The 26,216-nt window shown below is 51.5% G+C and overlaps 1 protein-coding gene across 1 annotated transcript in view; it reads right to left on the bottom strand.

The window, feature by feature from the left end:
• The window catches only part of NEURL1 (neuralized E3 ubiquitin protein ligase 1), a gene marked incomplete at both ends in the record, with an annotated part of 69,727 nt that extends 50,509 nt beyond the window's left edge, over window positions 1-19,218 (bottom strand). The window contains one exon of the mRNA XM_080694507.1: window positions 19,134-19,218. Coding sequence (XP_080550633.1) covers window positions 19,134-19,218 — 85 coding nt within the window. The remainder of the gene's footprint in view (window positions 1-19,133) is intronic.
• Window positions 19,219-26,216: the final 6,998 nt, after the last annotated feature.

Here is a 26,216-nt window from a genome sequence, read left to right as displayed (position 1 = left end):
TGGGGCTTGGGAGAGGCCGGTGCTCCCTGGAGGCCCCAAGAGCTCACCAAGAGCAGCGGGGCAGGAGGAGGACTTCAATAGGCCGAAAGGAAGGTGGACAGGGATGCGGCACAGAGGGCAGTGTGCGGAGCAGGGCAGGTGTCCCTGGTCTGCAGAGGTGGACATGGGAGGGGGTAACCCAGCAGGAGGGAGAAAGAGGGACCTGAGAGGGAGAGATGAAGAGGAGAAGGGAGGCTGCCAGCCACAGAAGACCCTACCGGACCTGCCCTGTCCAGGAGGCCAGAGGGAGGGGAGAGGGAAGAAGAGACTCAACCTCTTCCTGGACAATGGCGCCTTGTACCAGCGGCCCCACCTGCCTCCCTCAGTGTGGACACAACTAGCCTGAGTTAATCATTTAATTATTTACAAAACAAAGAAGCTGAGAGCAAGGCTGCCTGCCTGCTTTCCCAGCAGGCCACCCTCCACACAATCCCTGGCCGGCTGCACACCTCCATCACCAGGCCTTGACCTTTACCACTGCGCCCTTGACCTTTACCACCACGGAGCCCTGATGACAAACATCACAGTGTCTCAGAGGTGAGAAGCTCACACTCGGGAATGATGTGACCGGCTCGGCCCCATTCATCTTTGGACGGCAGGCTAGGACCTGAACCCCATGATTCCGGACCCACCCCCGCAGGCCACGTTGCCACTGGCCAGCCTTGCCTTATCACACACAGGGGCGGCTCTGTCTTTTCCATCCACCCTCTGCCCACCACAAGGAAAAGCTGTTCTCTGTCTACACAAACTTCTCCACCATTCTTCAGAGCAATCCGTCCTCCTGAGAACCCCACCTAACTCCTCTCAACCCCACTGACAACACTCTCCTCTGACCTCTGACCTCTGACCTCAGTCCTTAGAGCAGTACAAGTTCTATGAGGGCAGGGCCATGACTGTCCCCTCAGAGGGGACTGCCAGGCACTCAAAGAGCACCCATGGCTTCTGTCACCTTGGCCCCAGCCAGAGCCCAGTATCTGGGAAATGTCATCCTACAGGGAAAAGAAAGTAGGCTGTGGCGGCCCTGAGGGGCCCCTTGGAGGAAAGTTTGAATTCCCAACAATAAGCCAAGTTTTGCATTCATTCCAAAATACGTGTCGAGTGTCTGCTGTGTGTGCGCCAGACACCAAGGGCGGCGATTTATCAGTCAGTATGAGAGACGGTAAAAGCCGCCAGCAGGGCGACCAGTGCTCAGGGAGGACGGTGGAGGCGGTCAGGGACGGCCTCCCAGAGGAAGTGACGTCCACGCCAACAGCTGAGGCTGGAGCCCAGTGGTGACCATAGCTAAGACCTGGGCTTTGATTACTAGTCAAGCATTGGCTCAGATAAAGAACCCTGACATGGAGAAGTAAAGCCGCTTGCTCCGGGTGGCCCGGGCAGCAAGGCCCGTCTGGCTCCAGAGCCTGCGCCTTGACCACGGTGCGCTGCCTGCCCACCTCGCCCATCCCTTCTCCCACCCCGGCATGCCCAATGGGCCCGGGCCCCCGTGTCTTGGGGATCTCCAGAGGCCTGCTGGGGTGCGCCAGGGGTGGATACCTGGGTTGGGTTTCCACAGCCCTGCTGAACCCCCAAGCCTCTCAGCCTCTTGGGCTCCCTGGCCAGGCCCAGAAAGTGGGGCTTGGGGGTCACTACAGACCCAGACACTGCAAATCCTCTGTACACTCTAGACAGACATGCCGGTGGAGAGGCTGCTTCTCTTCTCAGGAGCCTGGTCTCCTAGGCCCTCAGGACGGGGACTGTGTCCTATAGAAGTCTTTCCGGAACAGGGAAGAAACTGCCCCGGAGCTAGAAACTGCATCCTTCATCCACTGCTGTCCCCCATTTGGGCAGGACAGAGGGGACTTCAGAGACAGGAAGGTTCCCCTGCAGCTGGGGTGGGTGGGAGCCAGGAGGCCGAGAGCTGCACCCTCAGCGGCAGGACCAGTACATGCGGGCACGGGAGGCGGGGAGGATGCCGGGAGACATCCAGGAAATACGGCCAGACCGCAGGCCTGAGCAACCCAAGGGGTTCTTGGGCACGACCGAGGAGGGACGAGGCCAGAGGCTTCACAAAGCTGGGAGCTCAGGACTGATGGAACAGAGTGTTTTCTTCCCAGCACTTTGGCTCTCTGGAGAGGAATCCATGTTGGAGGTAGCAGGAGAGTTAAGTGTGAGAGGGAGTGGGGCCCTCTTGTAGACACTGGTGTTTTTCATCTAAGTGCCAGCCCAGCCCAGGGCAAGAATACAGCCCCTGTGCATCCGGACCACTCAGCAGAACTCCAGGGAGACAGCCGGGCCCCTTCAAATCACGGTTTACATGTTTTGTCCACTGCCTGGGTGGAATGAGAGCTGGCCACTAGGGAGGGAGGCTGCTGGCCCCATGAAGCCCAGCTCCCACCCTCCACAGCCACATGCCAAGCCCTAGGGACCCAGACTTAACATATCCCACTCAATGAGCACTCCCTCTCCCCAGAGCCGCTCAGCACAAGTTAAGATCCGATTGGCACTAATTGGACCAAGCTGGCGGTGCCTGGGGCTGCCTGAGTGCTGTCATCGTGGATTTGGCTCATGGAGCAGTGGTCACCGGCGCCCATGGAGCCCACCATTAGTGTCATTTGGGAGGCTTCGGTCAGAGTGGGTGGTGCTTTGTGTGGCACCCAGAGACCTAACGGTTACACGCAACTGAGCCTGGAACCCAGGACGTCAGCTCAGGGTCTCTCTGGGGCTCTTCATCTGCTGATGGCCCCAGAAAGTCCAAAAAGGAAAGGTCTTCTTTCCCACCAGGACCTAAGACCTCCATCCCAATAATCAAACCCAAGCCCAAGATGATAACTTCAGCCTGATGCTAGAACACACACACACACACACACACACACACACACACACACACACACCTGTTGTAGATGTTTACCAGCAAGACTCAAAGTTTAAGCATAATCAGGAATCCTAGACCCTGAGATGGAACACTGCTCTCCAGGACAGAACTCTCACCCTAGTGTGGAATCCAGACCCCCAAGTTGGGGCCTGCAACAGCAACCCAGAATCACGCCGGCAGAAATGGCACCTTCACCCCACAATAGAACCTCAAGCCTCAGGAGCTGAGCCTTGGCATAGGCTAAGTAAGCCTCTCCCTACACAAGTAATCCTGACTCCCAACAGCCAACACATCTTGTACTTTGTTTCTTTACCACAAGCACAACTTGGGGCTCAGACAAGGAAGCCCAAACTCTCTAAAATAGCTTTCTTTCTGGTTTGCAGTGAAGGTGTTTGCAGGATGACCTTGTGCAAACAGAGCCCCGGTTTCCAAGCAGACTGCCCTCTCAGCAGAAACTTCCATGTTAGAAGCATCCTGGCCACTCACAGGTGTCTGAATGGTCTCAGCCCCAGCCCTTGCACCTCTGAGAAGAGGTTTCCTGCAAAGGACTGAGTAGATCTGGGGATATGGCCTATCACCCCTGGCAGTGATGGACACTGCATTGGAGCCAGGTCTGCTTTTGTCCCTGGACATGGGAGGAGAGTCTGGGCCACTCAGGGGAAGAAAGAGATCCTGGCTGTATTTTTTTTTTTTTTTTTTTTTTTTTTGGTGGTACTGGGGATGGAACCCAAAGGCTTTCTACCTCCAGGCTATACTCCCACACCTTTTTGTATATTTTATTTGGAAACAAGGTCTCACTAAGTTGCTGAGAGCCTCACTAAGTAGCTGAGGCTGGCTTCGAACCCATACAATCCTCCTGTCTCAGCCTCCCAAGCGCGGGGATTACAAGCGTGCGCCACCATGCCCAGCTTTTTTTTTTTTTTTTTTTTTTGTTGCAGTACAGGGGATGGAACCCAGAGGCATTCTACCTCCCAGCTACACCCCCAGCCCTACTTTTTCTTTATTTTGAAACAGGGTCTCACAGAGTTGCAAAGGGCCTCATTAAGGAGCTGAGGCTGTTTGTTAGCTGTGATCTTCCTGTCTCAGCCTCCCAAATGCTGGGATTACAAGTATGTGCCACCATGCCTAACTCTGGATGTATTTTGAGGATGAGGAAGACAAGAATAGGTATCCTCCAGCTGGGTGAGCTGGCCTACCTCTGATCCCAGCACTTGAGAGAATGAGACAGGAGTATCACAGGTTCAAGGCCAACCTCAGCAACTTAACAAGACCCTCAACAACTTAGCAAGACCTTGTTTCAAAATAAAAAGTAAAATCCAGGCGTGGTGGCGCACCCTTGTAATCCCAGCACTCGGCGCGAACAGCCTCAGCTACTTAGTGAGGCCCTCTGCAACTCAGTGAGACCCGATTTCAAAATAAAGAATAAAATATAGGGCAGGGGGTATAGCTCGGAGGTCAAATGCCCCTGGGTTCCATCCCCAGACCCTCAAAATAAATAAATAAATAAATAAATAGATAAATAAATAAATAAATAATAAAATAAAATAAAAAATAAAAAGTGTAGCTTACAGGTATAATTCCCCCAGGTTCCATCCCCAGTGAAAGAGAAGGAGGAAGAGATGAAGAGGAAGGGAAAAGAAGGAGAAGGAGGGGGAGGAGGAGAAGTAGGAGAAAAGGAGGAGGAGGAAGACGAGGAGGTAGTATCCTCTGAATGCTGATACAAATGGGCCCAGAAGGAGCCTGGAAGGAAACTTGCAAGTCCAGACTTTCACAATACTGTGACAATCGGGCTCAGCAGTGGAGTGTGACTCCTTGCCATGGAAGGAAGGAACAGAAGGAGATGGTGTAAGCACTGTCCCTCAGGACATGTGGAAGACTCCAGCCCAGAGGTGGCCAGCAACCCTTCCCTCTCCTCTCCTCCCCTCTGCCTCTGCCTCATCTCTCAGCCCCTTTTCTGCATCTGATTTACAACAGGCCAGCCAGCCAGCCCTCCACTTTGGCCTACCTTGAAGGTTTAATAATTTAATAAATACTAAGCCCCAAGCTGGGGGTCCAGGCTTTGATCTGTACTCTGGGAAAGCCAGAGAAAACCTGGCCTGGCCTGGCTGATTTATGGCCCCTTTCATGTTTGTGTGTCTATGGCTGGGAACTGGCATCCATGGTAAGGCAGGTGCTAACCGGGAAAGCCTGGCCAAGCCAGGACTGAAGGCCTCGGACTCCAGGGCCAGTGGGAGGCAGGTGCACCTCCCACCACAGGTGCCAGGGCCCTGCCTCTGCCTCCTGGGAGCCACACGTGACTGGCAAAGGGGACATTAATTATTAATGGTGTCCTGGGGGTAGGGATGAAGCTAACAACTCAGGGCCAGCCTAAACCTGCTCACCTGTCCCTCCTCCTGACTCTAAAACCTCACAGTCTTGGGAACACAGCTCTCAAGGGTGCACCTACACATCGGCAGGCACCTGACCTCCAGGTGCCTCGCTGACCACTGCCCCAGAGGTCAGAAACCTCAGACACATCTGCATGGACAGCTAGGTCCTCAGCAGCTTCTTCTCCTGGGTCTCACCTCCAAGTCTTCAGGTAAACCTTCAAAACTGTTTCCCTAAGCCCGGTGCAGTGGTCTGTGATTAAAATCCCAGCCACTCAGAGGCTGAGGCAAGGGGATAAAAAGGTTCAAGCCTCGCCTGGGCAACTTAGCAAGACCCTGTCTCAAAATAAAAAGCTGGGAGGCTGACGATCACAGGTTCAAGGCCAGTCTGAGCAGCGAAATAAGACGCTCGGTATCTTAGCAAGACCCTGTTTCAAAATGAAAAGGGCTGAGCCGGGTGTGGTGGCGCACGCTTGTAATCCCAGTACTTGGGAGGCTGGGACAGGAGGATCACAGGTTCGTGGCCAGCCTCAACAACTTAGCGAGATTCTGTCTCAAAATAAAAAATAAAAAGAGCTGGAGTATAGTTCAGAGAGTTCAACTCCCAGTGCCAAAAATACATTAAAGGGGGGGGGGGCTTAGAGTGTAACTTGGAGGTAGAATGCCCCTGAATTCAATCCCCGTTACAAAAAAAAAAAAAAGTAAAAGTATCTATGGCCATCCCTCAATTTCTACAGGATGTGGTTTCAAGACCACCAGGATACCAAAATCTGAGCCTGCTCAAGTCCCTTATATAGAAGAGCACAGTATTTACATTGAACCCACACGCACCTTGAGTCATCTCTCGGTGGTTTATGATACCTAATGTCATGTAAAGACTGTATAACTTATCATTATATTGTATAATTAGGAAACAGTGACAAGAAAAATCAGCTGTATGTGTGCGGTACCGACCCAATCTTTTCAGAATGTTTTTGGTTGGATCTGCCTGTGGATGTGGGATCTGCAGACACAAAGGAATGTCTGTCCTTGTCTCCTGTTCATTTCCTCCAACCCCTGGCTGAAGCCACACCTTTCTCCTCACCTGGAAGTCTAGTATCCTCCGGCCCGGCCCCTACCAGCCTCTCTGGCCTAAGAGCTTTCCAGCATCTAGGTGACCTTGTCACACATCTGTGTGAAGCCCTCCAGGGTCCCCTCTGACAGCACGCTCCAAGCGGCAAGCATCACACCCCAGGGCTCCACTGGAGTCGTCCTCTATCAGCTCCAAGCATCACCCTGCAACTCAGAGCTGTGAGACCGAGTCATCACCTGGCCCAACTGTATGACCTTGGAATGGTCCCTCCCCCTCTCTGGGGCTCAGAGGACCCGCGCTTGGAAAGGAGGTAGGATTGATCTTTTAGGTTCATGAGTGTGATAATTGGGTGTTCACGCCTTTGTGTGAAAAGTGCCCCCTTCCTGAACCTTGTAACGTTGTTGGCACTTTATCTGTCTGAAAGGAAGGGGAAAAAAAGAAAGAAAAAAGGGGGAAAAAAGGAGGTAGGAGAAAACAGTCCACCATGCACGTGAGTTCCGTCCGGCGTTTGAAATCATTGCTTACCAGCCCACACCTGACCCCCTGCCAGACCTTTTCCCTTTGGGAAAAAACATGTTTAATGGATCATTTGCTGGTAAGATGAGAGCAAGGGAAGAGGCATGGAGGACGAGGGCTCCAGGACCTGCCTGCCAACAGACTGATGGGCAGGGACTGAATTGGACAAGGCAGGACAAGTGCCTGGAGGGCAGAGCCCAGGCCCAGTACTCACCCTCATCCTCCATCCCCGCCCCAGGCCCAGCTCAGGAGGACACAGAATAAAGAGAACGAGCCAGGGCCTCCCTGCAGCACCACTAGTCTCCAACTGGGCAAAGCACCCCTCCCTCCCCCCTCAGGGGCACCTGGACACGTTCTAGAATGTTCATTCCCTGGAAAACACTGGCCTCTCAGCAGACGGCGCAGAAGCTGGGGCAGCCAAGCAGGGAGTATGAAGGGACAGCCAGGGTATGTGGAACTGTCTCCACCCTAATCCCAGCAATGATTCCCACCCTGGCGATGTTCTCTCTTTTCCATCCTCATCCCAATCTCTGGAACGGCAGGATGGTATTCACGGGCAACAGGGCTGAAGCAAGTCACCCGGCTAAGCCAGCAGACATCCCTCCTTTCTTCCTCTCTCCCTCCCAAGAAGGGTCCTCTCCTCCTCTTGCCCCCTCCTCCAGCAGAGAGACTTGGGGCCAACAGTTTACTCCCATGGACAGAGAGTGGGTGGGGTGTGGGACAGCTCTGAGAGGCAGAAAAGCAGCTGCTTAATGATTTTCTGCTGAAAGTTCCTTGGCCAGGAGGGCTGGATGCCTCTGGCCTGGCTCAGCCCTCCACACCAGGAGCAGCCCCGCCCCCCGCCCCCATCCTCTAGCACTGGGTGCCTGTGTTCCTCTCAGTCCCAGGAATGCCCTCGCCGCAGCCCTCCACCGGATCCAGCCAAGTGTCCTCAACTGAATGTCACAACGACATGGGCGGGGGGTGGCCAGTGCATTCAATACGCAGGGATCAAGAATGACAAACGGACAGTTCTGGCCCAATATGCCTGCTACTCTTCCTCTGGGAATAGGCAGCCAACCCCCACTTGCTTGCAGGTGGCTTCCCTAGAGAGAGCTTTCCTGACCAAGTCAAGTCCCCCCACTACAGCACCCAGTCTAAAGGCTTGAGAAAATAGCTGGGCCAGGTGTAGTAGCACACTCTTGTAATCCCAGTACTTGGGAGGCTGAGGCAGGAGGACCATGGGTTCGCAGCCAGCCTCAGCTACTTAGTGAGGCCCTCTGCAACTTAGTGAGACCCTGTTTCAAAACAAAGAAAATAAAATAGGGCTGGGGTGTAGCTCAGAGATAGAATGTCCCTAGGTTCTATCCCCAGTACCAAAAGAAAAAGAAAAAGAAATAGTTGGGCAGAACAAAGAGGAAGAGCACTGGCTGCTCCCCACCCCCCCCCTTTTTTTTAGGTACTAGGGATGGAACCCAGGGGCATTCTACCTCCGAGCTACACCCCCCAGTCCTATTTTTTAGTCTTTTTATTTTTTGAAACAGAGTCTCACTGAGTTGCTAAGGGCCTTCCGCCTCCCAAATGCTGGGATTACAAGCGTGCGCCCCCATGCCCGGCTCTCCCCACCTTTTAAGCGTAGCTGTACAAAGGTATTTTCTTCCAGCCAGGTGTGGTGGCTTACACTTGTAATCCCAGATCTTGGGAAGCTGAGACAACTTAACAAGGCCCTCCACAATTTAGTGAGAACCTGTTTCAAAATAAAAAATAGAGCTGGGGCTGTAGCTCAGAGGTAGCATACCCATAGGTTCAATCCCCAGTAGCACAAAGAAAGTAAAGTGACTTTCTCCCAAAGAGTGCAATTTGGAAAAGAGGGTGTACTTTAACTTTACAGTGAAGAAAGCTGACAATGCCGCCTGGACCAGGTGCTCAAGGTCAACCTCAGCAGGGCGAGCTGCGCAGGGAGCATGCGCCAAGGGTGTGATGTGATGGGAATGGCACTTCCCCTCCCGTGGTCCTTCTCTCCAAAACCCATACCCATGACCTAATCATGAGAGGCACATCCTCACAGAGAACAAATGTTCAGCTAGTAATCCTGAAAACTGCCAAGGTCACGAGAGCAAGGGAAGTGTGAGAAACTGTCGCAACCAAGAGAAGCTTAAGAAAATACGACAGGGAGGTATCTAAGAAGCCAGGCGAGCCGCACCTTCCTGGCGCATGCCTGTAGCCCCAGTACTTGAGAGGCCAGGGCAGGAGATCACAGGTTCAAGATCAGCTTCAGCAACCTAGCAAGACCCCGTTTCACATACTAAAGAAGGGAGCCGGGCGTGGTGGCGCACGCTTGTGATTCCAGCATTCGGGAGGCTGAGACCGGAGGATCGCGGTTCGCGGACAGCCTCAGCTACTTAGTGAGGCCTTTTGCAACTCAGTGAGACCCTGTTTCAAAACAAAGACTAAAAAATAGGGCTGGGGGTGTAGCTGGGAGGTAGAATGCCCCTGGGTTCGAGTCCCAGTAACACCAAAAACGAATTTTTAAAGAAATATAAAGGGCTGGGACATAGCATAGTGGGAAAGCACTTACCTCGCAAGTGCGCCACCCTGGGTTTGATCCCCAGTTCCACAAAGACAGAAAATAATGTATATATACGTATGTGCGTATATTATATAATATATAATATGCCAATTATATAATACCATGCAGTATACAAGACATCCTGGTGCTGACAAAGGATACTGGGGAAAACTGGGGAAATCTGAGTAATGGACACTAATCATTAGTAAGTATTATGTCAATATTGGCTTATTAATATCACAGACGTTCCATACTAATGTAAGCTGTTGATAACAGGAAACTGGGGCTGGGGCTGCAGCTCAACAGTAGAGCATCTGCCTAGCAGGCATAAGGCCCACGGTTGAGTCCATTACCACAGTAAAAAGAGTAAAATAAAATAGGGAAACTGAGTGTAGGGTATATAGAAACTCTCAGTACTATTTCTGATTTATTATAATTTTATAAATCTAAAACTGTGAGCCAGGTATGGTGGTGCATGTTTGTAATCCCAGTACTTGGGAGGCTAAGACGGAGGATTGCAGGTTTGAGGCCAGCCCCCAGCAATTTAGCAAGGCGCTCTGCAACTTAGTGAGACCCTAAGTTTCCAAATAAAAGAATGAATTAGGGCTGGAGGTATAGCTCAGAGGTAGAATCCCCCTGGGTTCCATCCCTAATAAATAAATAAATAAATAAACTGTAAAGGAAAAAGGCCACTCTATTAGAAAAGAGGTAGCCCCAAAGTCAGAGAGAACTTGGCTAGAAGCCCACCCAGCTGCATCTCACCTTAGCCGAATAACCTCGGACAAGTGCAGTAACCTCTGCAAGCCTTGGTTTGTTGCCGTGTAAGTGGGTTAATGAGCATCCCTGCTCCAGACAGCTGCTGTCGAGATGAGAGGAGGTGAAGGGTTTAAGGCAGACAGCACAGGCCCTACACACAGACTGTCGGCAGTGATCATACTCCAACTCATTTTTTGTCTGCTTGTCATTCTTGTTTGCATCCGCTTCCCGCTGGAGGGCGAGCTCCATGGTGGCCAGCAGGCTGTTCTGTGTAACGCTGCGGCCTCATGCCTCGGGGAATGCTGGGCCATTGCTAAGGCTTATGTGTGTTTGTTAAATGGCAGAGGCTCCCCACTCACCTTCTGCCCTCCCCCAAACAGAGTATCCCAGGAAACTCCTTCTCACCCTGGAAGAACGTCAGTCCTCAAGCCCAGCACCACAGCCACCTCCCCGGAACTGCAGCTAGAGCAAAGGAAACCTAGGCTGCCCACCTGCTTCCCTAGACTCACCTCTTAGCCTTTCTCTGGGCTCCGCCACCCCCCACATACGGAGGCGTCAGCACCTGCTCATTTCTGGAAGCAGCAGCATCCGGGTAATGACCCCTGATGGGCATCTTTTAATAAACCTGAGCTGGATTTGTCATCCTGAAGCTATATTTGCCCCCTGCCCACTCCCCCACCCATGCTCCCTCCCACTTCCTGGGCTGGCCCATCAGTGCCTCTGGTCTGGCCAGGCAGCCCCACAGGACCACAGGGTCTCTGGACTCTGGCTTGCTGGGGAATAGCCAACAGGAAGCACAGGCTATTTCCTTTGCCTGACCCTCATCACAGGCCTGCTCATCCCAGTGGTCTGGCCTGGCTCTGCCTGTGCCATCCGGCCTGACCACTGGCCAATTCACGTCCCTACATCCCTGAGGCAGGTTTCTAAGGCGTTACCAAGGAGACCTCTTGCATCCTGCCCAGGGTTGCCAAAGCAACCGGCCCAGTAAGAGGCAGCCCCTCAGCCTCTGGCCCCTGGGTGTGCAGGTCCAGAAATGAGGCAGTTACAGACCAATAGGAAATAAGCCCTGCCAGCTGGCACACCCGGGAGGAGGTGACCCTGGCACCACCTAGGCAGTGCCCAGCTTCTGTCCTCCGTCTTCCCCTGCTTTTCTCCTCCCTCCTGTTACTGCTTTTACTCTACCTCCATCTTGAGCTCTGTGATTTAGAGCCAATGTCTGGGCCTCAATGAGCACACCTTGGAAGTGGGCACAGGCCATCTGCTATGAACCGAATTTTATCCCCCCAAAATCCATCTGCTCAAATACCCAATGTGACTGTATTGGCGACAGGACTTTTAGGATGTAAATGAGGTCTTAAGGTTTGGTTCCAGATCAGACAAGATCAGTGGCCTTGTAAGTAGAGGACAGGACCGACCCACACACCCAGGAAAGGCCACTTGAGGACAGGGCAGACAGAAGGCCACCGCAAGCAAGGAGAGGCCCTCACCAGGGCTGACACCATGGACCCCGAGCCCGGCTCCAGTCCCCAGAGCCATGAAAAATGTGTTCCTGACGTCTAAGCTCCCCGGAGTGTGGTGTTCCATTATGGCTTCCTGAGCTCTCAGATGCCACCCCAAGACAGGGAGAAGAGACACCAGTGCAGCCAGTCTTCTCCCTCAGGAGCTTCGGCGTCCTGGGTACAAACCCCAACTCTGCCTCTGCTGGTTCAGCATCCTTAGCATCTACTAGCTTGTCACATAAAATGGGAATAATAACACCTGCCTCACATCTACTGAGAAATTAAATGAGTTAATTTATACGAAGGTACTGAGCATGGTGCCAAGCAGAAGAATGTGGGCTTCTTTAAAATCTTATCTTATTCATTCCCTCCTCTCTCCAGCTGCGCCTCTACCTTCAAAGATTGCCCTGTTAACTGACCCTAGTGCCTCTTGCATTTTTCTGCCTCCCTGGTTTTGCTGCTGGGTTATCACTGAGGAGCCTTTCCAGCCCCACCCTGACTCTCCATCCAACTCCAGGGTCTTGCCTGGATACGATGAAATTATTTACTCTGAGAGTGCTGGGGTGGGATTATTTTGAGGGTCAAGAGTTCTCAGGCCTTGGGAACAATCAAAATGACTTGCAAAAAAAGGGAGGGAGGAGGAAGGAAGGGGACCCTGTACATTAACTGAGTCAGATGTGGCAGTGCACACCTGTAATCCCATTACTCGGGAGGCTGAGACAGGAGGATCGCAGGTCTGAAGCCAGCCTCAGCAACTTGGTGAGGCCCTTAGCAACTCTGGGAGACCTGTTTCAAAATAAAAAGTAAAAAAGGCTGGGTATGTAGCTTGGAAGTAGAAAGCCCCTGGGTTCAATCCCCAATACCAAAAACATTTTTTTTTTGGTGGTACTAGGAGTGGAACCTAGGGACTTTCTACCTCCAGGCTATACTCCCAGCCCTATTTTATACTTTATTTGGAAACAGATGTTCAAAACAGGTGTTCAAACAAAAACTAAGAGCCTCACTAAGTAGCTGAGGCTGGCTTCGAACCTGTGCGATCCTCCTGTCTCAGACTCCTAAGTTCGGGGATTACAAGTGTGCGCCACCATGCTTGGCAATGCCAAAACTTTTAAAAATTAAAAATAAATTTAAAAAGGGCAGGGGTGTAGCTCAGAGATGGAATGTCCCTGAGTTCAACTTCTAGTACCAAAAGATAAAAAAAAAAAAAATACAGAGATAGTGGGAGGGCTGGGAGAAGGCTGGGAAGACTGGCTGGCCGGGTCCTCTCAGTTCTCTGGCTGCCAGGGGAGAGAGGACCAAAAGCCCCATCATGTTCCCTTCCACCCTCTGGGGCCCAGTCCAGATACCAGGAGACTACCGTCCCACATGAAAGACAAAACCCCACTAAGCCGAATTCTCCAGGGGCAGGATGGTGTAGTGGCTACAATACTGAACTCCGAAGTCAGGGGCCCTGGGTTTGAATCCCAGTTCCACTGGCTTCTAACTGTGTGGTCTGGGATAAGTTACTTAATTTATCTGAACCTCTATTTCCCCATCTATAAAATAGTGACAACATCATCTCTCTCAGTAGATTGTTGGGAGGGTATTAATGGAAAAATCTATGTCTAAGTACCTGACACACTGCAGCCACCCAATACACAGTGTTAATTATAAATATCATTAATATGATTAACAACACAGGGTTCAAAGGTAAAGCTGAAATGAAAACCCACAGGTGGCATGGGTGCCCAGGGTTGAACATGGGACTGATTCTGCCCAGCCTCTCTAAAGTCTCACCAGAGCTGAGGAAGACCGGGCACACCCCCCACCCCAGTCTGTCTGCTACATCTGGGTGCCGAGAGCTGGACGAGCTCACCTAGCCTACAAGTGTCATGACAACCGAGAAAGAAGCCCAGACACAGCTATGGAGATATCTGTGAGCTGGCCAAAGAATGGCTTGATTATCTGATCCTGGTAGTTGTGGCCACTGAGGCTAAGGGGAGGGGTGTAAGGGGAGGGAGTGGCCCTGTAGGAGGATCCCCTGATGGACCTGCAGCAGAGAGGCTCATTAAGACAGCAGCTGTTGCAGTATCTGGAATGAGGATCCAGATCCGGGAAATAGCATCAGGAAAGGGAAGGCAGAAACTCAGCGAGGACCCATTCTCCACCCCCACCCCCACCCCGGGGGCCAGCGAGGACGTGCAGGCTCTGCAGGCAAGCTCCTGCACCCTAACAATCAAGGCCCCTTTGCCAACCTCAGCAGCTCCTCCCTCAGTCACCCAGGAGCCCCAGCCACTGTGGAAAAGAGACTAAAAACACCAGGTGTCTGACTGGCGTCACACCCAGCCTGAGCTGGGGAGGGCATCTCCCTGCATCTGGCACAGCCAGTGGCTTTGGGAAGTTTCCAGTTTAAGAAGCACTACCTTAAAGATGGGCAGTCCACACCTAGGTATAGTATATACCCAAAAGAACTAAAAGCAGGTGTTCAAACAAAAACTTAAAACACAAATGATCATAGCACTATTATTCATAATATCCAAAAGGTGGAAACCTCAAGGTCCGTCAACTGATAAACGCATAAACAAAATATGGCATACTCATACAGTAGAATATAATTCATCCATTCATCCACAATATAAAAAGAACAGACGTTCTACAACCTGGATGAGCCTTGAAAATACTGTACTCAATCAAAGAAACCCAACACAAAAGGACAAATGTTATATGATTCCACTCATATGAAATGTCCAGAATAGACAAATCCATAGAGACAGGAAGTAGATTAGTGGTTGCCAGGGATTTAGGGGAGAAGGGATTGGGAGCGCATGCTTAATGAGCACAGGGTTTCCTTTTGAGGTGATGAAAATATTCTAGAATTAGAAAATATTCTGGAATTACTAGTCGTCCAACACTGCAGATGTACCAAATGCTAAATTATACACTTTTTAAAATGGTTAAAATTGTGATGTTTATGTTATGTAAATTTTACTATAATAATAAAAAAAAGATGGGAGGTAGCCTATTGAGTTCCCATTTAGGGCTGACCACCGGGGCTGAGTAACTTTCCCAGAAGGCTTTCCTACTTTTTCCTACTGACCTGTTCCTCCATACTTAGCACAGAGCAGGCAGGCGCTCGGATAGAGCTTAAGTGAGATGATGAGGAAGATCTTTATTCCCTGTGTCTTTCTCCATAAAGCAGAAACCCCAGTAACCCTGTGGGCCTCACTGAAAATATATACACACACTGAGTCCCTCCTCCCCACACACCCTGGGACTCCACCGCATCCCCTGCCATCCAGTTCCTGCGCTTCCTCCACAGCGAGCTCAAAGCCTTCCCAGAAGCTCCGTCAGCCCACGTACCTGAGGTTTGAACAGTCCAACCACACAAGCACGTGGTTCCATTCACCCCTTCAGCCTTGTTTTTCCAAGTAGATCTTTTCAGCCAATTAAATCCCAGGATGTCAAGAGTGTTCACTTCTGAGCCCAGGACACAGCAGCTCCTCAGGCTGTCTGTTGGTCCTAAGCCCAGAGCTACACCACCACGGACCTCCCCATGGTCCTCCTAGACCAACGATCCTCAGACCCCGGTGAGAACCACTACAGCATGACTCAGGAAGACCAAAGTAAAGCTCAACCCCATTTCACAAGAGCCTGGCAGGAAGACCCAGGGCGGCCCTATTATGCCAGGTGGCCTCTAGGTGTTTTAACTAAAATGGTGAAGAATTAAGAGATCACAAGAATAGAAAGAGAGGGGGGAAATAGAGTAAATTTCTGAATGGGCACTGCAAAGAATTAAAGCTGAATTCTAGGTAAGTACAAAAGCAATCTCAGCAGAACTCTAGATGTTTTGTTAAAATCAGTGTACCAGGGTCAACACCAGCACAATTAGAAATGGAATTATTTATTTATTTATTTATTTATTATTTGTGGTACTGGGGGTGGAACCCAGAGGCTTTCTACCTCCGGGCTATACTCCCAAACCTTTTTTATATTTTACTTAGAAACAGGGTCTCACTAAGTTGCTGAGAGCCTCACTAAGTAGCTGAGGCTGGCTTCAAACCTGTGCGATCCTCCTGTCTCAGCCTCCCAAGCGTGGGGATTACAAGCGTGCGCCACCATGCCCGGCTTAGAATGGAATTCTGACTGGCCAATGATCTAGCAGAGAAGATGCCTCAGTCAATGCTGATCCAGATGGGAATTCGGAGTGATCAGTAAATTACAGAATAAAGGTGATGGTTCTGTCAGGGTGGGCAGATAGGAACAGGTCCCTAGAAGTCAGGTGCAGGATGAAAATCAGTGGCCCCAAGAGGAAAGGAGAGCACCAACAGGCAGCCTGCAGGAGCACATTCTATCCTGCATTTCTAAACAGAAGGGGCAGAATCAAGACCCCCAAAGCTACCTACAGTAGGTGTGTGGATGGGGACAGGGAGGTGGGACACCCTTTCCTGCCCCACTCCCTCCTGCTTCCTGCCAAAGACCCTGGCACAGATCCCTACAATCCCAAACTTTAGGTAAAAAGTGCAATTCTTGAGGCCTCATGGAGTCAAAGAAGGAATAGGACCGAGCCAGTATTAAAGGACCAAGTCAACTCATCAGCCCCCAGCTAACCCCTGCCCCTGAGACAAGCACAGCTTTGCCATCTGACTGAACCACTAAGCAATTTGGGCAAATCACTAGCCTTTCCCCTCAGTCTTCTCACTTGTAAAGGAGGAGCTTGAACTGAATGATGTCCACAGGTTCCTCTATCATTAGAAACCTGTTTCCAGCCGGGCGTGGTGGCGCACGCTTGTAATCCCCGCGCTTGGGAGGCAGAGACAGGAGAATAGCACAGGTTCGAAGCCAGCCTCACTGGCTTAAGAGACCCTGTTTCCAAATAAAACATAAAATAGGTCTGGGAGTGTAGCCCGGAGGTAGAAGGGTTCCATCCCCAGTACCACCAAAAAAAAAAAAAAGAAAAAAAAGAAAAAAAAAAGAAAGAATTTAAAAAAAAAAACTGTTTCCAATATTCAGAAAGTTTACACATGCTAAAACAGCTTATTTCTGAGGATAAAAATAATCCTTATTTATTGCACACTTTTTTTTGGTACTGGGGATGGAAACCAGGGGCATTTACCTCTGAGCTACACCCCAGCCCAATTTCATTTCTTATTTGGAAACAGTCTCACTAAATTTCGGAGGGCCTCACTTAAGCAGGCCAGCTTAGGCTGGCAGAAAACCTGCGATCCTCCTGTCCCAGCCTCCCAAATACTGGAATTACAGGTGTGCGCCACCATGTCCAGCTTGCACACATTTTAGAAAGGAGTAAAGCATAAACTAGAAGAGAAAAGAAATCTTGTATGATCCCATTACACAAAATAAACCACTGTCAACCTCTTGGAAACTTTTCTTATGGAATTTTTTGTTTGTTTGGTTGGTTGTTTGGTTTTGCTTTTGTTTTTTCTTTTGCGGTATAGGAGATTTAACCCAAGGGCATCTATCTCAGAGCTACACCCCCAACCCTATGTTGAAACACAGTCTCACTAAGTTGCGGAGGGCCTCACAATATTGCTTGGGCTGGCTTCAAACCATCCATCCTTCTGTCTCAGCCTCCTGTCTTCAGGCATGCACCACTACTCCCAACTCCATTCATATAATTTCTTTTTAACAAAATTGGGATCATACTGTTTTTATAATTTCACATCTTGTCCTTATGCTGTGTGCATTTCCCCAAGTCACCAAATATTCTTCAAAAAAAACTATCTTAATGACTGCATAAATTACTTTAGGTTACTTTCCCGTTATAATGCTACCAAAAACATTCTTAGCCTAGTGCTATAAGTATTTGCCTGCTTCTCCATTTTCCTACAATCAATTCCTCGAGATGGAATTACAAGGTCAATGAACATGGTACTATAAAGGGATGAAGACAGCCGGGTGTGGTGGCGCACGTTTGTAATCCCAGTACTCGGGAGGCTGGGACAGGAGGATTGTGGTTCACCACCAGCCTCAGTGACTTAGTGAGGCCCTTTGAAACTTAGTGAGACCTTGTTTCAAAATAAAGAACAAAAAGTAGGAGTAATCCCAGCATTTGGGAGGCTGAGACAAGAGGATGGCAGGTTGTGGACAGCCTCAGCATCTTAGTGAAACCCTTTGCAACTCAGTGAGACCCTGTTTCAAAATAAATAATATTAAAAAAATAGGGCTGGGGATGTAGCTAGGAGATAGAATGCCCCTGGGTTCCATCCCCAGTACCGCAAAGGGTGAGGGTGGGTTGGGACATGTAATGGCCTTTCATTTTCAGAAAGACACAACAGACCCTCTGATTTTCCTGAGCCAAGCAGAAGCTAAAATTCTAAGAGTTGGAATTGGAGTTCAGGACAGTGGTTCTATCTCTCCTCTCCCTGTGTCTTGAAGGTTAACTGCCCGGCAAGAGGGCACAGAATTCCAAGTGAGAAGACGGAGGTCTGTAGCCTTAGTCTGCCTCTCGCTGGCTTCAGAGCCCCAAACAAGCTTTGACTCTCTTCACCTGCTAAATGGGCACGGTTAGCTCTGCTCTGCTGATGGCCTGGAGTGGTTTCTGTGCTCGCTGAAAAGGTGCTGTGAAAGTTCTTGGTAAACTTCCATGCTTTCTGTTGAAGGACAGTACTACTGCCTTCTTCCTAACCTGGGGATTGTTTATTGTAAAAGCCCAAGGGCTTCCTTCCCCTCCTGGCTTCGTGCCATCAGCCATGCCCAGGACAAATGCAACTGGTTCTGAGGAGGAGAGAAAAGCAGCTTCCTGACAAGACTTAGAGGGAGGAGACCTGGGAGGGCCTACAGTGTCTTCCAGAGGTCAGAGACCTTGGAAGCTGTGTGTGTGTGTGTGTGGGGGGGGCTGGGTTTAGGGTCCCTCCCAGAGGGTACTGGGTGGATTCAGAGACTTAGGGAGCAACCCCTTCCTGGTTAAATTTCTCCCTGTTTCAAATCTCCCAGCCTCTTTTCTAGGGTTCCAACTAGACATCTGCTCTTTGGGGGGTACTGAAACCAAGCTGGTTCAGTAGCTCCAGGAAGCCGGCAGCTGCAAAGGACCCCAGGCGCTAGCCATCAGCTCCTGACCCTTCAGTCCTGGATTTTTAAGACCCTCTCATTAGAAATGCAACTAGTGCTTCCAGCCTGAGCTCTCCAACCCCAGGCAGAAGAAAAGGAGCAGGGCAACTCCCTTGCGCTCAGCTGGACCACCGGGCTTCCCTCCACACTTCCCACCCACCTTGCCGATGCTATCTCCACCCCACCTCTCCTCGCTGCCCCAACGCCACCGTGGTCCTGAGGAGACTCCCAGCGACGCCCCTAAGGCTGGCGGGGAGGACTGCGCAGACCCAGCCTAACGCCATCCTCCCCACCCGAGCCCCCAGCCCACCTCCCCGGCCAGATGTGCATCCTGTCTCCAATGCACACAACAGGTGGGTGTCCGTGCCGGGTCCTCCTCGGCCAGGCACCGCTCCACCTGCGCCCCCGACCTCCAGCCGGCCCGGCGGGCGGCGACGCCTACCTTTGAGGTTCTGCGGGTGGCCCCGCGGCGCCCGGCTGGGGTTTCCTCGGGGCAGCGAGGGGATGCTGGAGAAGTTGTTACCCATGGCATCCGCTTCCAGGGGGGTCTGCTCTGGTCGGGCGCGGGCGAGGCTGGGCTGGCGCCGGGGCAAAGTGTGCAAGGGTGTGCGCGCGCGGGTGCGCGCCGCCGGGGGAGGGCCTAGCGGGGCTGCGGCCGGGGGCGGCCGGGCCGCGGGGCTCCGGGCGCGGCCGGGGCGGCGCGGGGCTCGGCAGGGCCCGCCCGCCGCGGGGGTCCAGGCCGGCTACCTGCCTGCCCTGCCCCGCGGCCATGGAGTCAGGGCCGGGCGGCGGGGCGGCGGGGCGGCGGGCTCGGTCCCCGCCCGCGGGGACGGCCGCGGCGGCGACGTGCGTGGCGCCCTCCCGCCGGCGGGGCGCATGGAGCGGCTGCGGGCGCCTCGCGGGCTGGGTCCCCGCCGCGCACTGCCCCGCCCGCCGCGCCGCCCGGGGGTCCCGCGCCCCGCCCGCGTCGCCGGGCCGCCGGTTGCTATGGCGACAGCTGCGCCGTGGAAGAGCGGCTCAGTGACGCGCGCCGCCCAGCGGTGGCCGAGCGCCCGCGTGCCCGGCGCGGGGCCGCGCCTGCGCCCCTGCCAGCCCGCGCCGCGCTCCGGGCCGGGCGGGGGCGCGGGAGGGGTCTCCTAGCACCGGGTCCAGACCTGGCCTGGCACAGCCACGCGCTCACGAGGAAATGGACGTTGGCCCAAGGGATCCAGGGGAGCGCTCCCCCTCCAGCCTCAGGCGGGGACCATTACCCAATACCCAGATCCGCAGACCGGGTCTCCCAGCGAGCTGGGGGAGGGTCTCGGGGACGGGCCGGAGCAGAAGCCACCGCTCCAAGCCGAGGGCACCGAGTGGGGGGGAGGGGTCTGCAGGTATGGCAGTCGAAGAAGGCTTCCTGGTGGAAGGGGGCCTTCTCTGCGTGTCCCGTTCACGTGACTCTGCCCTCACTGTGCTCAGCACTGCTCCCCAGAAGCCTGCAGGACAGGAACCGGAAGCCAGTCTCCTTCTACCTGAGCCTGGGGCAGCTCTTTCTCCCAATATTATCAAAGGGGAGAAGATGCTTCAAGGTTCTCCCAGAGAACCAGCCTTCCTGCCCCCTAGGTCACCCCTAGACTCCATGATCCGGCGTAAGCAACTCTGACCCAGAGTCCATGAAGAAATGGGCGGGCAGTGTGGTACCTCACTATCGCCTCCTGGAAGGTTCTACCCCCTCATCCCCCCAAGTAATGGCTTCATCATTATTCAAGTATGATTCATATCCTGACCTTCTCTGATCATTCCAACTAAAGAACGTACACCACTCTTTGTCATTTTCTATATGTTTTCTATTTTATCTTCTTTATAGCTTTTATATGAATTTGTTTAAAAGTAGTAGCCTTTCCTGGCTGGGCACAGAGGTGCAGGCCTGGAATCCTAATGCTTGGGAGGCTGAGACAGGAGGATGGCTGATTGAGGCCAGACACAGCAATTTAGTGAGGCCCTCAACAACTTAGTGAGACCCTGTTTCCATGGGGCTGGGGATATAGCTCAGCAATAGGACTGGGTTCAGTACCAAGAGAAAAGGCCCTTCCTGCTGGGGATGGTGGCTCATGCCTGTAATCTCAGTACTTGAGAGGCTGAGACAGGAGGATTACAGGTTCTAGACAAGACCCTCACGTGTGTGTGTGTGTGTGTGTGTGTGTGTGTGTGTGTGTGTGTGTTGCTGGAGATGGAACCCACAGGCATTCTACCAAGCTATACCTCCAGCCCTATTTTTATTGTTTATTTTGAAACAAGATCTTACTAAGTTGCAGAGGGCCTCACTAAGTAGCCGAGGCTGGCTAAAAACCTCGATCCTCCTGTCTCAGCCTCCCAAATGCTGGGATTACAAGCATGCACCATCACACTTCTCTGGCAAGACCCTCTTTTAAAATAAAAAAATAATAAGGGCTGGGAGTGTAGCTCAGCGGTAGGGCATCTCTGGGTTCAATCCCCAGTACCAAAGAAGGAAAGAAAGAAGGAAGGAGTTTTTCCTCTGGGTGTGATGGTATATACCTGTAATCCCAGATAACTCAGGAGGCTGAGACAGGAGGATCACAGGCTAAAATCCAGCCTCATTCAGCAAATAAAACATTAAAAAGGGCTGGGGTGTAGCTCAGAGGTAGAATGCCTCTGGATTCAATCCACAGTACTAAAAAAGGAGGAGGGCTAGAAATGAGAGAGAGGTCCTAGGTTCAATGCTCAACACTGAAGACAAAATAAAACAGTAGCCTTTCTCCCTTGTTAATATTCTGCCTTTTCCACTAGAAGATAAACTCAGTGAGGGAGGAATACGGGTGGTCACATTAGCCTTGGTGTCCTCGGCCCTTGGGAGGGGAGCCTAGCACATGGCAGATTTTCGAAATATATTTGTAGAAAGGATGAGTCCCCCTGCATGCCAGCAGCCGAATTCTGCCGAGACCCTTGGGACTAGGGCTTCTGAGTCACTCTTCCGTCCCCTCCCCTGCCCTCCACCCCCAACTCCATTCCAGACATCACACCCATAAATGTCTGGGACTCCAGGCGAGCCTGAAATATCTGTGACAGGCACTCTCTGGGGTCTGGAAGGAAAGACAGCCCCCGACCCTGGCTGCCAGTGTCTTGGATACACAGGGTCACAGGCTAGCCAGCTGCAGCATGGACACAGGCGGCCAGGGACTGCTGGCTTATTTATGGGCAGTATCTACCCAAGGCTGACTCCCCTATGATGACTCATGCATCAGAAACCCGTGGGCTCTGAACCGCAACACACACATTTGCACACACACCTCCACGCTGTACTTACTATGCGATTTGTATGCTCACTTCTCTACAGACTCACAACACACACGCACATGCACAGCCATATCCCTGAGATCTGCTGGAATGAAGTCATCATGAGCCGCTGCTAGGACCAGGTCTTTAATGAGTCAGAATAAATATGAGGACTCTGTCTAGAGAAGACTAGTTCCCCTCTAGCACGTGTCAAGTGCAAGGTCTTTGTTGGGATTTGCAGACGGTAGCTAGAGGAGTCCCAGGACCCTTCCTAGAGTTGCCCCACTTCTCCCTCCTCCAGGAAAGAGGAGCCGCTGGGGCATGCGCAGGGGGAAGGGATGGGTGTGAGGCCCCAAAGATAGAGAACAACAGGGATGGTGCAGGCCCCACATGGCCCGAACCCAGGGCTGTAGGCAAAGCACTGTAAAGAGAAAGGTAGGTCAGAGGGAAGAGAGGTCAGAGGCAGCCTCCAGCCTCTGCAGCTCAGGACAGCGGATCCCAGGAGCCACAAAGGTCGGTGAGAGGCATCGAGGACAAAGGCCAGGAACTGAGGGCAGAAAAGAAGCTTCCCCCAACCCAAGGAAGTTGAGGAGATCATGGGAGGACCCCCAAGGCTGGGACTGGGGAGCTACGAAACTGCAGGAGGCTCTATCTCAGGGCCTCACAGGTGTCACCACACATGGGTGCAGGCACTGGAGTAGGGCCCCTTACATGTCACACCTACATCCCTTCCTGGCCTCCCCCTGGGGCTTCCAGGGCTCTGGACTGAGGGAAATGATACCACTGTCCAGTGTCAACTGGGTGCAGGTCTCAGACCAGACAGATCCATGTAGCTCTATAGAACACAGGCTGACACACACACACACACACACACACACACACACGCACACACACACATACACACACACAAAGTCCTGTGCTCCAGAAACCCTTTCCTGGCAGGGATCGTGGTCAGACCCAGCTCAGAGCATCAGAGATCACCATCACCCCCTTCCCCCTGTGCCCCATGCCTTCAAGCTGTCCTCCACTCAGGCGCTGCCAGGGACAGAGAAGCAGCCCACCCCCATCCTAGAGACCTGTCAGGGAAACGGCTGGATGAAGTCACTGTTTTGGTAGCTTCAGTGGAAGCTATTAATACCCACAAGGTGGTGCTCCGGCACCTGTCGCCGTGGCAACCTGCCCCCCTTCCCAGGAGCGTGGTCCTGAGGCCTAGCGGTGGGTGTGAGTACACTAGTGTGCGCAGGTGTAGGACAGAGAGGACACAACGCTACGAGGGGAGCGAAGGAAGAACCTTTAGAGGGTTCTCGAGAGAGCCCCTCCCCTTCCCTCGCCGCACTCTGTTTTTTCTTTTTTTTGGTGGTACTGGGGGTGGAACCCAGGGGCTTTCTACTCCGGGCTATACTCCCAGACCTATTTTATATTTTATTTGGAGACAGGGTCTCACTAAGTTGCTGGGATCCTCACTAAGTAGCTGAGGCTGGCTTTGAACCTGTGCGATCCTCCCGTCTCCGCCTCCCAAGCACGGGGATTACAAGCCTGAGCCACCACGCCCGGCTCCCGCTGTGTGGTTTTATGTCTCTCTCTCCCCTTCCTTTTTGGCTTCTCCCCACCCGGCACTCTCTCCTGGCTCTCCATGCCCCATTTCCTCCTGCCTGGCTCACCTCTCTAAGCACTCCTTACTTGCCCCCCACAGCTCCCACCCAGCTAAGTTCAAGTCTTGAAACTAAAGTTGTATTTGACTGAGAGCCCCTCTTTCTTCTTTCCATGAAGCCCTACCAAGCCCAGAGTTAGCCACAGGGTTAGCTCTTACCAGAAAGGGAGAGTGGGGTTCACTGAGGCCGGGCTGGGCCCCCCCAAGCTTGAGATCACCCTAGCAAATAATGCCTCCCTCTTCACTGAGAAACTGGCCTTAAAATAAGAAATAGACAGCTAGATGTGGTGGCGTGCGCCCGTGTTCCCAGCTACTCAGGATCACAGCGTGAGGGCAGCCTGGAAAGCTTAGTGAGAACCTGCCTCTAAATAAAAAGTAATAAGGATTGGGGGTGTAGCTCAGGGGGGTAATACCCCTGGGTTCAATGCCCAGTACCACAAAAAAGAAGAAAATGGCCATAGGCATCCTCCCTGAGTGCCTGACTCAGAGAGGATAGAAAGTACATATACATATCTAGAGATGTGTAGTGTGTGTGTGTGTGTGTGTGTGTGTGTGTGTGTGTGTGTGTGTGTTAGTTACTGGGGCTGGAACCCAAGGGCCTTGTACCTCTGAACTACACCTCCAGACCTATTTTATATTTTATTTGGAAACAGGGTCTCACTATATTGCGAGAGCCTCACTAAGCTGCTGAGGCTGGCTTTGAACCTGCGCTTCTCCTGTCTCAGCCTCACAAATACTGGGATTACAAGCGTGCACCACCACACCCAGCTCATGATACGTATTATTATATATATATATATTTTTTTTGTGGGTCTGGGGATGAAACCCAGGGGCATTCTACCTCCAAGCTACACCCCCTGCCCTATTTTTGATTCTTTATTTTGAAACAGGGTTTCACTAAGTTGCAGAGGGTCTCACTAAGTAGCTGAGGCTGTCGGCAAACCGCAATCCTCCGGTCTCAGCCTCCTAAATGCTGGGATTACAAGCATGTGCCACCACACCCAGCTTATGATACATATTTTTTAAGTAACTCTATGAATAAAGAAAAAAAAATGAAGCCAGGCATGGAGGTACACACCTGTAATCCCAGTATTTTGGGAGGCTGAGAAAGGAGGATCCAAGATTTGAGGACAGATTCAGCAAGTAGTGAGACTCTCATCAACCTAGCAAGACCCTATTTTGAAATAAAAATAAAGTAGGGCTGGAGGTGTAACTTGGAGGTAGGATGCCCCTGGGCTCAATCTCCAGAAGCACACAAATTAACTTATCAATATAGCCAGTCCAGCAGCTTTGCTGGGACCAGTCCCCTTCTGAATTGTGTCTTTCCCACAAGCTGTCCTGAGCCAAGACCTTCCCTCTGAGGCATGAAACCCTGCCTGGAATGTGTACCGCTCTGCCTCCTCCATCGTACATGTTAGATTACTTGCCAAGAGGGCAAAACCTATAATCTCCTTCAAATATAATGAAATGTTTATGAGTAAAATGTTTTACTGATTAATGAAGTAAATACAATGTTAAGTTTTGTAGGCAATTAAGTAAACACTTTTTAATATTGATTTTGAAGTTAATTTGGAGTCAGTAATGTGTTATTTTCAATCTCAAGCAGATCCTTAAAAGCCTGTGGGCCTAAGCTGGGCACCTGTAAGCACACCCTTGTGGTCCCAGTACTTGGGAGGATGAGACAGGAAGATTGATCACAAGTTCGAAGCCAGCCTTGGCAATTCAAAATAACATATAAAAGCTGGGCGTGGTGGCGCACGCTTGTAATCCCAGCATCTGGGAGACTGAGACAGGAGGATCACAGTTCGTGGACAGCCTCAGCTACTTAGTGAGGCCCTCTACAATTTAGTGAGACCTTGTTTCAGAATAAAGAATAAAAAATAGGGCTGGAGATGTACCTTGGAGGTAGAATGCCCCTGGGTTCCACCCCAACCACAATAAATAAATAAATAAATAAATAAATAAATAACATATAAAAAGGGCTTGGGGTATATAGCTCGGCAGTAAAGTACCTTGGGCTCAGTCTCCAGTACCACACACATGGACACTCACAGCCTATACTCGTGTTATTTATCAACTTCAGGATCCTTTGAATGTAAAATATGATCTTCTATTTCCCCTCTATCAAGGTATTTTATAGTTCTCCTCATCTGTATTTACTGATTGCATATTCAGTTCTCTGTATCTGTTCAGACAGATGTCTGTTGAATGCCTGTCATGGGTTGAACACTGTGTTACGTCTATGTATTATCGTTTCTTTCTAATTGCATTTTGTGCATGTTTGTGCGGTACTGGGGATGGAACCCAGGGCTCCATCAGGGAACTCCGAACTATACCTCTAGACCTATTTCATATTTTATTTGGGAACAGGGTCTAAGTTGCTGAGAGCCTCACTAAGATGCTGAGGCTGGCTTCGAACCTGAGATCCTCCTGTCTCAGACAAGTACTGGGATTACAAGCATGCGCCACCACAACTCGGCTATTTGCATATTTTTATTCTCTTTCTAATGCTGCTCACAAAAAGTTAAAACTCTCTTCTTCTGATTTGAACCTTATTTCTGGCACAGTTAATTTAACTGCATGTATTTAGACCTAAGAGACATA

The sequence above is a fragment of the Muscardinus avellanarius genome, assembly GCF_963383645.1.
Source record: "Muscardinus avellanarius genome assembly, chromosome: 4".
Lineage (NCBI taxonomy): Eukaryota > Metazoa > Chordata > Mammalia > Rodentia > Gliridae > Muscardinus > Muscardinus avellanarius.
This window is presented reverse-complemented; position numbering and strand designations above follow the sequence as displayed.